At 43.4% G+C, this 15185-nt stretch overlaps 1 protein-coding gene across 2 annotated transcripts; it reads left to right on the forward strand.

Annotated features, from left to right (window-relative positions):
- Nucleotides 1-345: 345 nt before the first annotated feature.
- Nucleotides 346-14603, forward strand: spns1 (SPNS lysolipid transporter 1, lysophospholipid). 2 transcript variants are annotated; one of them, XM_071411767.1, is made up of 12 exons: nucleotides 346-1127; nucleotides 2419-2634; nucleotides 4258-4460; nucleotides 6568-6719; nucleotides 6843-6909; nucleotides 7142-7284; nucleotides 7558-7710; nucleotides 8129-8318; nucleotides 9435-9500; nucleotides 9950-10048; nucleotides 12134-12302; nucleotides 13080-14603. In XM_071411767.1, the coding sequence occupies exons 2-12, from the start codon at nucleotides 2424-2426 to the stop codon at nucleotides 13148-13150; spliced, it is 1524 nt and encodes a 507-aa protein (XP_071267868.1). In that variant the 5' UTR covers nucleotides 346-1127; nucleotides 2419-2423; the 3' UTR covers nucleotides 13151-14603. The 2 variants fall into 2 exon arrangements, with proteins under 2 accessions (XP_071267868.1, XP_071267859.1); XM_071411758.1 differs by having other exon boundaries at nucleotides 347-1127; nucleotides 2416-2634.
- Nucleotides 14604-15185: the final 582 nt, after the last annotated feature.

A 15185-nucleotide genomic window follows, 5' to 3' on the forward strand; every position in this document is an offset into this window, starting at 1 on the left:
GCAGTGAAATAACTATTGGTTCCCATTTGTGGTGACTGCTGACTGACATTAGGGATGAGATTAAATAGATCCTGGAATTTAGCCTGGTCTGGAGCAGGCTAGCTCCACAGAATAAATCTCCATGGTAATTTATACCATAACATATCCTCCTGCCCCCTATCCATCTTTAGTGCAACCGGATTACGGATCAATTGAGCCAGGATCACCAAGATATCCTGGCTTAATCCCTTATCCTAGTTTTGTGCAACAGGCCCCAGAGCTTTAAATAAATGCTGTATCTTTGAAAAGCTGAGCCTGGCTGACATGAAATGTACATTAAGGGGAAAGGATCCACAGACACAAGAGGCCGATTATCTTTCTGCACATCTCTTTATTTACTATGCTGGCTGCCATGGTTAACACAAATGCAAGACATTGAATGCTACCTGAATTGACTCATTGAAGTAACATAAGTAAGCCTACAGTATCACAGCGAGGTCAAACAGGTCGTTTGTGTTAGTCAGATTATCCAGTGTCCACAACACTGTGGGTTATTCTCTAACCCCAGTGCATGTGGTGTACTATGGTTTTAGCCATGCTCTCACTAACCCGCATATTTTCTCTTTCTCCCTTTCCGGAGGCCCTGAGACCGTCGGTGTGATCGAAGCGTTGGACCGTGACTGATGACACCCTGGGCCCAATCTCCCCTGCCCCCCCCCCCCCCCCCCCCCTACCTGCCTGTTGCTGCCTCCACTGGTTCTTTCTTTGTGGATGTATTATTAAACTATTTACTATTTGCCAATTAAAGGTATTTTGGTTTAGCTATCTATCTAGTGTTCAGTCTCTGGTATCAGTTTCATTGTTAGTCGATTTCCAAGGGAGGTGGTGTTGCAATAAGTCATGTGAGTAAGGGGCGGAAGTTGGATATAATTTCAACATGGCTGCGCCGCGATGATTAAGAGTACCTAGTTGCGCCTCACAAAAACAGCGGTATACCTTCGTCCGACCAGTTTTTCAGAAATGTTGACGCTAGTGTGTTTAAGCTAATGCCATAAATCCCAAGAGCAGATCTGACATCACCACAGGACCCGAGACAGATATAAATTCGCGAAGACGTATCAATCCCGACTCATCACTGCGTTCACCAGGTAAACAATGACAAACAGTAGCTTTGACTCACACAGCCACAAAGCTATTATGGACATCTGTTACAAAGTATATGAGAGTCGGTATGATTACACTACTGGGCTGCTAGCTATGGAATACAGTTGTTACATATTATTAGCTAGCTAGCTAACGTACTGACATTGATGAATGACCAAATATGTTAGGTAGTTTTAGTTTTGTAGCTAGCTGATAGCTAGCTAGCCAGCTAACAAGGCGATTGGTAATTGTTTACGGTGCCACTGGTTGCTAGCAACAAGATAACCAACCAAGGTCCCATGACTATAGGGTCGGAATAGCTAACTAGTTACATAATTTGCTGTCCAGCAATCACGTAACGACAGCCAGCTAATTTAACTACATAATGTATACTTCTGCAACCTTACAAAGACAATGGAACCCTGCTCAAACTAGATAAAATTAATATAGTCAACCATAGTTGAAAGAACATCCATGATTTCATGCAATCACTGTGTGTGTGTGTTTTTAAACAGTCTGAAATTATCTAGTTTAACATGCTAACGTTAAGTATTTTATTTAGCCATCTGTAAACAGACGATGCATTTTAACCCTCTACCCTAGACATAGTTTTGTGGTTAATTATGCACAGTTTAGCTTGTTGTTTTGAAGAGGATGTTTGTGTATTAGCCTGCCTGTCAGCACAACTTGACCCGACAGTCTGTTGACCAGCTAGAGTTCGTCTTTGTGTGACGTTAAAAAACACGAGGAAATGGGGAAACCATACAGAAACCAGACTCAAGTTGTAACTCATGGTTCTACCTATGGTATCTTTCATTACCTGGGTTTCCTCATATACTCTTTCTAAAAAGAGTCCATTCTTGCTGAAACAAATGCTGATACTAATACACAATAAGTCTTAACACTGCACACACACATTCAGACATGTGCTGTCTATGTTCACATGACAGTAAGCTAGTTTCGTTAAAGTACATCACAAGACTACATCTCTATACTCCCCCCTTCTCCCACATTATCTCTGACTGTCTTGTTCCCCTGGCTCTAAATTACATTACTTTACTCCCTTTAGCTAAATAACACAACCAAACCACTCACATTAGCTTTGGTTTTACAATGACACGCTTTTGAAATGCAATTTGTGTCTGCCATTCATTTAGGTCTTTTTCCTCATTTTCCCTCTCCTTTGTTTTTGCCAGAACTCTTTGCACGTGAGTTCAATTTAACTCAAGGTGCCTACTTTGTTGACCCAAAATGACCTCCTCGTCATTCTGTTTCCTTCCTTGTTCTCTCCAGCAGCTGTGATGTCTCTAGCCGACCCCACCTCGGACACCACGCCCTTCTTCTCTGATGACAGCGAGGCAGAGGGTTCAGAAGAGCCTGGTGCAGGGCCTAGCCAGCGCCGGGAAGAGGAAGAGCCAGCCAGCGGAGTGTCCAGCATGAGAGCTGTGTTCACCGTTATTGTCCTGTGTTTCATCAACCTGCTCAACTACATGGACAGGTTCACTGTGGCTGGTATTGACAATCTAACGTTACACCAACATTTACCTAACCCAACGCTCACCTAACATTTCTTTAAAGGGGAGCTACATATCATAAGTGTTTAGAAATTGATCCTCACCTTAAATCCCCCAAACAGTCATTCTGATTCCCATGTAAAATAGCCTTATGTGTGACTTAAACATCAGTCATAATATTTTTTCACAGATTCAATTATTATTATTTTAGTTAGTAGTTTTTCTCTCATGTCAAACTACAAGGAAGTCTGAAGAGACTGAGAGAGCGGGGAGCTAGTAGGCTGTAGGCGGGGAGCTCACCTTGACTGGTGGTTCTTTGAAAACACCTATGTCAAGCAGTGTTGCAGTGAGATTATCTCAAACAAATTTGCTGAAACACAAAGCAACTCAAACAACATTGAAATTGCATACAACATCCAATCCAGTCATACATCATGGTTTCACTTTGGTTATTGTAACAGAGCATCAATATAAATGTTGGCTATATAATTCATCTAGCTAGCCCGAAGGGAATTGTCAGCACTGTTTATAAAGCTAGCTAGCTAATTAATCTTGGACAATTTCAGTTGAAACTTTACAGGGTGAGGTCTAGGCAGAGTTGCAAATAAAAATACATATATCAGACTGGCCAATAAAAATAAAAGATTAAAATGGGCAAAAGAACAGACACTGGACAGAGGGACACTGGACAGAGGAACTCTGCCTAGAAGGCCAGCATCCGGAGTCGCCTCTTCACTGTTGACGTTGAGACTAGTGTTTTGAAGGGTACTATTTAATGAAGCTAACAGTAAAGGACTTGTGAGGCGTCTGTTTCTCAAACTAGACACTCTAATATACTTGTCCTCTTGCTCGGTTTTGCACAAGGGCCTCCCACTCCTCTTTCTATTCTGGTTAGAGCCAGTTTGCGCTGTTCTATGAAGGGACTAGTACACAGTGTTGTACAAGATCTTCAGTTTCTTGACAATTTTGCGTATGGAATAGCCTTAAATTCTCAGAACAAGAATAGACTGACTAGTTTCAGAAGAAAGTTCTTTGTTTCTAGCCATTTTGAGCCTGTAATTGAACCCACAAATGCTGATGCTCCAGATACTCAACTAGTCTAAAGAAGGCCAGTTTTATGCTTCTTTAATCAGAACAACAATTTTCAGCTGTGCTAACATAATTGCAAAACCGTTTTCTAATGATCAATTAGCCTTTTAAAATGATAAACTTGTATTAGCTAACACAACGTGCAACTGGAACACAGGAGCGATGGTTGCTGATAATGGGCCTCTGTACGCCTATGTAGATATTCCATTAAAAACCAGCTGTTTCCAGCTACAATAGTAATTTACAACATTAACAATGTCTACACTGTTTTTCTGATCAATTTGATGTTATTTTAATGGACAAAAAATGTGATTTTAAAAACAAGGACATTTCTAAGTGACCACAAACTTAGAATGGTAGTGTGTATATTATGATAATTTCACACAAAGAACAATCATGAATCTGTTTGCTACGGAAGCATATGCTACTCCTAAAAAGCATGTTGGATTAGACTATCATAACCACAAGGAATGCTATGGATAAGTCATTTCTCATATGCCGTATAACACAGGTCTGTCTCTGTCTTGTTTAGGTGTTCTGCCTGACATTGAGCAGTACTTTGGGATCAATGATGGGAAGTCAGGGCTGCTCCAAACAGTCTTCATCTGCAGCTACATGTTCCTGGCTCCTGTCTTTGGTTACCTGGGCGACAGGTACAACAGGAAGATAATCATGAGTGTGGGCATAGGCTTCTGGTCCATCGTGACACTCGCCAGCTCCTACACGCCCAAAGAAGTGAGGGACACTTCCTAACTATCATTTTCAGCAGGGGTTGGAACAAATTATTTCCCAATCGTTTCGTTCTGAACAGAATCATAATATTTTGACTAGCAAAATAAAACCGTGTTGAACCCTGAAAAAGTTACGGTTTATATCGTTCCTTTCGGTAGCTTTTTTTATTTTTTTTGCAGAGCAGCACAAGGAAATAAAAACACGTCTTACCTTTTTGTAGTTAATAAATCCAATGTGAAACGTGACCTATAGTATCCTTAACTAGCATTAAATGTTAACGTTACTCAATTCTTCACTGTGGTATGGCTATTATTAGGCATAGCTACAGCAGGCATATGAAGGCAGTGCACACAGACACTCCAACTGACTGACAGTTGAACTTGAGATGAGGAAGAATGTTTTAGGCCTACCAGAGTTACTCCTTTAATCGAAAAATGTAATACTTCTATAAAATAGATTCGGATCGAAAATGAACGAATTAGCCTCCTTCTGTACGCCTATATCTGTATAGCAGTAGTAGCCAATTGACAAGTATAAAGAAGTCGATGTCGGAAACATGGGGCCGGCATCTCTCTCTTTCTCTCTGTCTCGCTAGGGCTAAGCCTAAGCTTGGCTCCTTCAAATAATATATGTTCATATTTTTAAAATATATAGTACTGTGGACACCTAGGCCTATATGCATGCAATGGCCAGATGCATCTATTGCTCAAATCTCCGACCCATGAGGTAGACAACTATTGTTTTAGGAGAGTAAAAAATATTAGACTATAAAGTTTGGAATATGCTACACATCGAAACACAACAAATTGTTTGTTTGTAATTTGTTATAGGCAGTTTAAGGACATGTAACTGTGGATGGTTTGGCCAATATTCCTTGTTTATTGATGGTGCAGGCAGTGCCCAGTTGGAGATTTCTTTCTCTTGCTCTCTTTCTCTCGGATCCGAACCAGCATGGGTCTGTTTTCCTCAGTACTTTTCAGAATGGGTCCGACTGACCTTTGGTCCATTCGGAAGGGGTCTCCGTTTTTGTAAAATAAATGTATGCTTATTGGGTCGGGTGGGAAAGCCACGGATCCATTTCGGGACGAATCCAACTGTTTGGACATGTGAAGACCTCTAGTTCCAAGCCCTGGTTCTCAGACAGTGTATATGAATTGACATCAAACTATAAGTGTGTGTGTGGCAACTCCTAAGCTCTCTCTGTCTGCCTGCTTGTCTGTCTGTCTCCGTGTGTGAAGAGATGTGAGCTAGAGTAAAGCTTGAGTACATTTTAAAGCTCCCGTCTCCACCGAATTAGGTAAATTCGCCATCAGATTTAAAGCAGCCCATTTTTTTTGAATAACCTGCATCTTGATTACCTGGTGGCAGTTTGAGTTTCATGTTGAATATGTTAAATAAGAATGTCATTTTTAAATGTAAAAAGTGGCACAGTGGTCTAAGGCGCTGCATCGCAGTGTTTAAGGCGTCACTACAGACCTGGGTTCGATCCCAGGCTATGTCAGAACCGGCCTTGATCGTGAGTCCCATAGGGCACCCACAATTGGCCCAGCGTCGTCTGGGTTAGGGGAGAGTTTGGCCTGGGGGTCTTTACTTTGCTCATCGCGCTCTAGCGATTCCTTGTGGCGGGCCGGGCGCAGGCTGACTCGGTAGTCAGTTGAATGGTGTTTCTTCCGACACATTGGTACTGCTGGCCTCCGGGTAAAGCGGATGGGTGTTAAGAAGCGTGGTTTGGCGGGTCATGATGCAGAGGACGCATGACTCAACCTTCGCCTCTCCCGAGCCCTTTGGGGAGTTGCAGCGTTGAGACAAGATCGCAATTGGATATCAAGAAAAAGGGGATAAAAAATAAATCTGTATTGTGTTGTTGAAAAATGTACCTGCATTTTTTTTTTTTTTTTTTTGTAATGTTTTGAATGTTTGTGTTTGAATTTTTTGTCTTCAGGGCACCATTGAAAATGAGACCCTGGTCTCAATAAGCTCCCCTAATTTTAAATTAAAGTTAAATCTTAACCTGAAGGCATGTTCTTTTCTTCCCCCTCTCCACCCATCTCTCCTCCCCCTCTTTCTTCCCCTCTCTCTCCTTCTTCCTCTCCCACATTCCTCCTGTCAGTATTTCTGGCTCCTGTTGTTGACGCGTGGCCTGGTGGGGGTCGGGGAGGCCAGTTACTCCACTATCGCCCCAACCATCATCGCTGACCTGTACATCAAGGAGAGGAGGACGCAGATGCTCTCTGTCTTCTACTTCGCCATTCCAGTGGGCAGGTGGGGGTCATAGAACATAATAATGAATACATCTGTGTCCATCTTTGTTATCTGTCTTGGCTTATGTGATAGGAGGAGCGAAATGTGTGGTGAATGTTTGTTCCATTGTCCTTCCTTCCTCAGTGGTCTGGGCTACATCGTGGGGTCAAAGGTTGATGACTTGGCAGGGGACTGGCATTGGGCCCTGCGGGTGAGTTAACTAATCCCTGAGTTGTTGGATATTATACTTCTCAACACAAAAGTTACTCGAAATACATGCACTCTCAACCATAAAGGGAATAATACACTGTAATACAAACATGCATAAAAGCATGGTGGTACCTTTCATCTGACTCTTAAATTCAATGTGTCCATGTTTTAGTTATATCTGTCAGATAGATCAATTATGCCATTTAAAACTGTTCCCCCCCCCCCCCCCCCAGGTGACTCCTGCATTAGGACTGGTAGCGGTGGTGTTGCTGCTGTTCGTGGTGAAAGAGCCAAAGAGGGGTGCTATCGAGGCCCGACCGGAGCACACTCTCCAAAGGACCAGCTGGCTGGGTGACATGAAGGCTCTTTGCAGGAAGTATGTCCACCATCACAAGCCCAATGTCAAATGATATCCCTCTGTAGAGCACTACTTTTGACCAGAGCTGAGTATCATATCACATCCTATTTTCTATATTGTGCACTACTTTTGACTGGAGTTGAGTCTGAAATTACACCCATGTTCCCTATAGTAGTCCACTATGTTTTGACCCATATCTCTATAGCTCTGTATTCATTGCACAATTCTAATGCATCTTTGGTCCTATAGAATAGTTATCAAACCAATATCTTTGTGTGTGTCTGTGTGCAGCCCCAGTTTTGTGCTGTCTACGTTTGGCTTCACGGCAGTGGCCTTTGTGACTGGCTCCTTGGCACTCTGGGCACCGGCCTTCCTTTTCAGAGCTGCTGTCTTCACCGAAGGGAGGCCCCCCTGCGTTAAGGGGCCATGCGACACCTCCGACAGGTAACACACAGACATCTGATAGGTAACACATACACACACAAACACACACCGACATCCAACAGGTGACACACAGGAACTAGGCGCTGAACAATGACACTTTATAATCAGTCAGAATGTTAAGGGATCATCAGACTCTTCTGTAATCACAGGATAAGATTGAATCATCACAACATCGTTGCCACTACTACACTTGACTCCTGATAACTGCAACGGCTTGGGATGACAGTAGGAGTCAGTGAATAGAGCGCAGCAGTAGAGAATAGACATCAAATTTTTGCTTTAAAAGGAATCCAGTTTATCAGGAAATAGTCAATTGTCAAAACATTTTTTTTTTAAATGAGATGAGTCAGCAAGGGTAAACAAATGTCTCCTGTGGAATGAATTGTTATAAACCTTCTCTCACTCTCTCCCTTCCCAGCCTGTACTTTGGCATCATCACAGTTGTGTCGGGGATCCTGGGCGTGGCCAGTGGTGCAGAGGTCAGTAGGAGACTGAGGTTGAGGACGCCGAGGGCTGACCCCCTGGTGTGTGCTCTAGGACTCCTCCTCTCAGCTCCCTTCCTCTACCTCGCCATCGTCTTCGCTCAGGCCAGCCCCATCGCCACATACGTAAGTCAACACCCATCTCTCTGTGTGGCCATGTCCGAATACTTGCGTTCTAAATAGTAGGCATTTTGGGTATGGACAATTCCACTGAGACTTAGATTTGAGTTGCCTTTTATTATCCCCAGTACAAGGTGTAATGAACATGCTGTTTATTCAGCTTATTCATATGCCACACCAGTCAGGTGGATGGATTATCTTGGCAAAGGAGAAATGCTCATTAACAGCTATGTAAACAAATTTGTGCACCAAATTTGAGAGAAATAAGCTTCTTGTACGTCGGGAACATTTCTGGGATCTTTTATTTCAGCTGATGAAACATGGGACCAGCACTTTACATGTTGCGTTTTATATTTTTGTTCAGTATACATGCTTTACTTTCTCGGACAATTAGCTTTCATTTTGACCCCTACTTTGATACGCTCCTAGGAACTTCACGTTGGTCCTTTTACCTGGAAATTACCATGTGCTAAGATAGAATGTTTTATAGTACGTGAAATTTGTAAAATCTAGTTTGGTTTAAATGTCAGGGGTGTTATACTCATTTCGGCTTTTCATCGAGTAGAATTTGCTACACAATATTGAGGGAGAGAATCGCTAGTGTTTGACAACAGCTGATACTCAGATATAGTGCCAAAATAAACGAATGGCGGTAATCAATGCATTTGCGCATTAGATGACTCATTCTCAGTATGGCTGAGCCTAGTATGTTATATTGAACCTTTATTTAACTAGGCAAGTCATTTAAGAACAAATTCTTATTTACAATGACTGCCTACCCCGGTCAAACCCTCCCCTGACCCGGACGACGCTGGGCCAATTGTGCACCGCGCTATGGGACTCCCGATCACGGCCGGTTGTGATAAAGCCCAGGGTTGAACCAGGGTCTGTAGTGATGCCTCTAGCACTGAGATGCAGTGCCTCAGACCACAGCGCCACACGGGAGCACGTGTTGCTATCGGCATACGATTTTACTGAACAGTACGTAAATAGAATGTATGCAGTTTTAGTAAGACAGATTTTGGACACAGCCTCTGTCTTTCTCACACACACACGCTTTCCTCTCTGTTGGCGTTGTATCCCCATTTAATGGTGGTCTAACCAGGGTTTCTGTGGGATCAGGTGTTTATCTTCCTGGGAGAGACCTTCCTGTCTATGAACTGGGCCATCGTAGCTGACATCCTGCTGGTGAGTTCAGATGCATAACAATCCCCTATCTCGCACTATCAAAACGCAAGGTGGTTGTGCCCTATTCAATCAATGTCCATATACAGGTGTTTCTAGTCAAATTAGCGTAATCTGTCTAGAGCCATGTTTCCCAACTCCAGTCCTCGAGTACCCCCAACAGTACACATTTTTGTTGAAGCCCCAGACAAACTCACCTGGTGTGCTTGTCTGGGGCTACAACAAAAATGTGTACTAGCAGGATAATATGGAATTGGTTTCTGTTGAAGAATTTAGATAGTGGCATATATGAATAAACACTTTTCAAGTAATGTAACTCTTTAGTGCACATGTTTGGCCTTCCAACCTCAAGGTTACTTTTGTATTGTGCCGATTTATAAGATATTAAAAAACGTTTGCTAATTATCTTCTACCTCCTATCTATCCCCCCACTCTCACACCATCTTTCTCAGTACGTGGTTGTCCCCACGCGTCGCTCCACGGCTGAGGCCTTCCAGATCGTTCTCTCTCACCTGCTTGGAGATGCTGGGAGTCCTTATCTCATAGGCGTGGTATGTCTCGTGATTGTTATCTCTCACACACACACACACTCTGTTCAAAAGTTTGGGGAGTAGTACACAGCGTTGTATCAGATGTTCAGTTTCTTGTCAATTTCTCGCATTGAATAACCTTCATTTCTCAGAACAAGAATAGACTGACGAGTTTCAGAAGAAAGTTCTTTGTTTCTGGCCATTATGTAGATATTCCATAAGAAATCGGATGTTTCCGGCTACAATAGTCATTTACAACTTTAGCAATGTCTACACTGTATTTCTGATCAATTTGATGTTATTTTAATGGACAAAAAATGGGCTTTTCTTTCAAAAACAAGGACATTTCTAAGTGACCCCAAACTTTTGAACGGATATATACAGTGGGGAGAACAAGTATTTGATACACTGCCGATTTTGCAGGTTTTCCTACTTACAAAGCATGTAGAGGTCTGTAATTTTTTATCATAGGTACACTTCAACTGTGAGAGACGGAATCTAAAACAAAAATCCAGAAAATCACATTGTATGATTTTTAAGTAATTAATTTGCATTTTATTGCATGACATAAGTATTTGATACATCAGAAAAGCAGAACTTAATATTTGGTACAAAAACCTTTGTTTGCAATTACAGAGATCATACATTTCCTGTAGTTCTTGACCAGGTTTGCACACACTGCAGCATTGATTTTGGCCCACTCCTCCATACAGACCTTCTCCAGGTCCTTCAGGTTTCGGGGCTGTCGCTGGGCAATACGGACTTTCAGCTCCCTCCAAAGATTTTCTATTGGGTTCAGGTCTGGAGACTAGCTAGGCCACTCCAGGACCTTGAGATGCTTCTTACAGAGCCACTCCTTAGTTGCCCTGGCTATGTGTTTTGGGTCGTTGTCATGCTGGAAGACCCAGCCACGACCCATCTTCAATGCTCTTACTGAGGGAAGGAGGTTGTTGGCCAAGATCTCGCGATACATGGCCCCATCCATCCTCCCCTCAATACGGTGCAGTCGTCCTGTCCCCTTTGCAGAAAAGTATCCCCCAAAGAATGATGTTTCCACCTCCATGCTTCACGGTTGGGATGGTGTTCTTGGGGTTGTACTCATCCTTCTTCTTCCTCCAAACACGGCGAGTGGAGTTTAGACCAAAAAGCTCTATTTTTGTCTCATCAGACCACATGACCTTCTCCCATTCCTCCTCTGGATCATCCAGATGGTCATTGGCAAACTTCAGACGGGCCCGGACATGCGCTTGCTTGATCAGGGGGACTTTGCGTGCGCTGCAGGATTTTAATCCATGACGGCGTAGTGTTTTACTAATGGTTTTCTTTGAGACTGTGGTCCCAGCTCTCTTCAGGTCATTGACCAGGTCCTGCCGTGTAGTTCTGGGCTGATCCCTCACCTTCCTCATGATCATTGATGCCCCACGAGGTGAAATCTTGCATGGAGCCCCAGACCGAGGGTGATTGACCGTCATCTTGAACTTCTTCCATTTTCTAATAATTGCGCCAACAGTTGTTGACTTCTCACCAAGCTGCTTGCCTATTGTCCTATAGCCCATCCCAGCCTTGTGCAGGTCTACAATTTTATCCCTGATGTCCTTACACAGCTCTCTGGTGTTGGCCATTGTGGAGAGGTTGGAGTCTGTTTGATTGAGTGTGTGGACAGGTGTCTTTTATACAGGTAACGAGTTCAAACAGGTGCAGTTAATACAGGTAATGAGTGGAGAACAGGAGCGCTTCTTAAAGAAAAACTAACAGGTCTGTGAGAGCCGGAATTCTTACTGGTTGGTAGGTGATCAAATACTTAAGTCATGCAATAAAATGCAAATTAATTACTTAAAAATCATACAATGTGATTTTCTGGATTTTTGTTTTAGATTCCATCTCTCACAGTTGAAGTGTACCTATGATAAAAATTACAGACCTCTACATGCTTTGTAAGTAGGAAAACCTGCAAAATCGGCAGTGTATCAAATACTTGTTCTCCCCACTGTATATATACACACACATTTGATACACGCACACTTTGTCTAAATAAACAGAGTACGATCCTCATTTACTGTGTAACATCCCTCCATCTCTCCCTCCCTCCATCCATCCATCCATCAGGTGTCAGACTCTCTGAAGCAGACTGACTCGTACCTATGGCAGTTCCGCTCCCTGCAGCTCTCTCTCCTCACCTGCTCTTTTGTGGCAGTTGGGGGCGGGGCTTTCTTCCTGGCTACCGCCCTCTTCATCGAGAAGGACCGCCAACGTGCCACAAACTACGCACCCTCAGGTGAGAGGCAAAACTTGAAGCTACGTTTTCGCACATGGGCCTCAGGTGAAGCTATGAATGCATGCAAAGTAGTAAAATTCAATGAGGGGCCTTTCAAAAAAACTAAAATCTCTTATTTTACCAGGTAAGTTGACTGAGAACACATTTCCATTTACAGCAATGACCTGGGGAATAGTTCTAGGGGATGAATGAGCCAATTGAAAGCTGGGGATGATTTGGTGGCCATGATGGTATGAGGTCCAGATTGGGAATTTAGCCAGGACACCAGGGTTTACAACCCTACAGTAAGTACCATGGGATTTTTACTGACCACATGGCGTCAGGACACCCATTTAATGTCCCATCTGACAGACGGCACCCTACACAGGGCAATGTCCCCAACCACTGCCATGGGGCATTATATTTTTTTAGACCAGAGGAAAGTGTGCCTCCAACACCACTTCCAGCAGCATCTGGTATCCCATTACGGGGCTGACCAGGGCTAACCCCGCTTAGCTTCAGAGGCAAGCCTGCAGTGGGATGCAGGGTGCTATGCTGCTGGCCCAGCACTGTTGCTCCTGCTAACTACAGATATGTGTGAGTGAGCATTGAGAGACTAACAATAGTTGCGAGCAACCACAGATGAGACCGGTCGTGATGAGTCTACAGACCACATGTGATGTTAGCAGAGAGAGGCTAGCAACAGTTATAAGAAACTGCCAGGGCACATTCTGCTCATCTTGATAATCAATATACAATGCTTTAATTGTACTGTCCTGCATGTTCTTTCCTTGACAGATGATGAACCAATTGTTGTACCCAAGAGCGGCAGGTCCACGAGGGTGCCAGTGTCCAGTGTTTTGATTTGAGGAGATAGAAGGGGCGTTGGAGGCTCCTGTGGAAGATGCTGCGCCCTGATTGGTCCCTGTTTGTGACTATTCGCGCAGCAGTGTTTTTACGACTAGGGTCTTTGATTGGACAATGCCCTATACAGAGACTTTTATTTATTATTTGTAACATTTGATGTGATATGGTTTTTAATACCTTTATCTGCTGAGGAACATGGCAGAGTCATAGCTGCCAAACCTTCCACTCATAATTTCCTGGTGTTTTTGTAGTCAACAACAAGATATTCCACTTCTGATTGGCGTCACATGTTGGCATGACAACATGAGACATAGTGACTTATGAGAGATGTATGCAGACTAGTAAACAGGAAGTCAAAGAGCCACATCAGTGGAAGGTTAACCTCTGTGGCTGGAAGAGGTGACCGGATAGAAGAAAGAGGGAACTTCAGAGGAGAAACAACTTCTTTACCTGAGGGAAAGAAGGAAGCAGAAAAGCCTTTTTGCGTTCTGATGTGTGCACCCCCGTTACATGTCCTGTTGAAGCCAATGTGTCACAGGGTCACAGATAGGGGTGTCACTCTTAGACAGACACTCATCCGTTACTCCACAGGGACCATATCTCGACGGTAGAGACCTCTGGAAAACCGCCAGGATATTTTTCACCCAGCGCTCTGATTGAGTGGTAACCACTACATCCCTACTACTGCTGCTGTGCTTATTGCTTGGGTCTGAAACACAGCGCTCCGATTGGCCACGGAATAACTACGGCCGGCCCATTTCAAAGCCATTCCAACCAGTGCTATCATCCTCCCGTCAACAAACGAAGACTGTAAATATGATGCTTGTCCGTTCAGTGTAACCACACACTACTCACTACATACAGTATCAGACTGAAAAAAAGGGAGTTGGCAGGCACAGGCCAGTGGTACCCGCATTGGACTCCAAACCCACCGATCGGTTGTGGGATGTTGCATTTTTAACAGATTAAGCCTAATCATGCTTGTTCTATTTTTAGACCCGTTTGGTATATTATTATAATAACACTAGATTTGTCCCTCAGCAACCTAGAACGTGGTGTAGGAACAAATGTATGTTCCAGACAGGTCCAGAAGGTAATCTATGGTTTTTTCGACCTTTTTTTAATTTTATTTATTTTTATTAGCAATTACTGGTGTTTTTATGGAAGGATCTTGGAGGTCAGGTGTACTTTGGGTTTTTGTGGCCTCATATAGAGGCACTGATGTCACAACGACCAGGAGATCAAATCAGGTCTATTACAGAGTACATTTCTTAGTTGTCTGAGGAAAATGAATATCCCTTTTTTAATGAAGGCGATTGTTACGTTATAAAAATAAAAAAGGGTTATTTTGGAAAGTGAAGCCTTAAAATAATTAGTTAAAGTTGCTAGTTTTTAACCTGAATTTCATTTGATGTAACCTTTCGTTAAAACATTAAACGATGAGAATGGACCGTTGATGAGATGACTCCTGGAATGATTTCTCTATGTATCTGCGCAGATGTCACTTAGTGCTTTGCAGAGGTGATAAATGTGTGTCTTTGAAGCTTGGATCCTGTAAGCCCATAGCCACGCTTTAATGAGGGGTTGTATACTCTGCTGCACAAATACACCAAGTGCAGCTGTAACCTCTCATTCAGCCTTTCTACACCTTTCCCTCTCTTGTCTCCTCTGACCTCCCTCTCCTCTGCCCCTCTCACTTATTCAGGAATTCCTCCTCTACCCTTGTTTTTTCAGTTGTCTACACAGTCTCTCTCTTTGATGGAGAGAGAGAAAGGAGCTCACGGCTTCCTTCCGTTGGTGTGGTTTCCTGGGGGGAGGGGGAGCGAGGTAAAGCAAGTCGCTTGTGCAACGTTCACACTATTCAATCGTTACGCTGCTGCGAAACTGTGTGTGTGTGTCCAGAGCAGTTTGACATTTTGTGTTCTGAGAACTAGCGTCTTCTCAGAGGCTCTGGCAGTTAAACCAGGATGGTAACACTAAACGCTACCACAGAGGCACCCGGCAGCCATTTTATATGTGTGGGTGCCATGCCAACCA

This window comes from Salvelinus alpinus, chromosome 1, assembly GCF_045679555.1.
Source record: "Salvelinus alpinus chromosome 1, SLU_Salpinus.1, whole genome shotgun sequence".
NCBI lineage: Eukaryota > Metazoa > Chordata > Actinopteri > Salmoniformes > Salmonidae > Salvelinus > Salvelinus alpinus.

Bases quoted from the DNA above. Each gene is read 5' to 3' on its own strand.
- spns1 (XM_071411767.1), top strand. From the start codon at position 2,424: ATGTCTCTAGCCGACCCCACCTCGGACACCACGCCCTTCTTCTCTGAT. The intron at 7,711-8,128 runs GTAACACACAGA...CTCCCTTCCCAG, and splicing joins CCATGCGACACCTCCGACAG to CCTGTACTTTGGCATCATCA. The intron at 9,501-9,949 runs GTGAGTTCAGAT...CATCTTTCTCAG, and splicing joins TCGTAGCTGACATCCTGCTG to TACGTGGTTGTCCCCACGCG.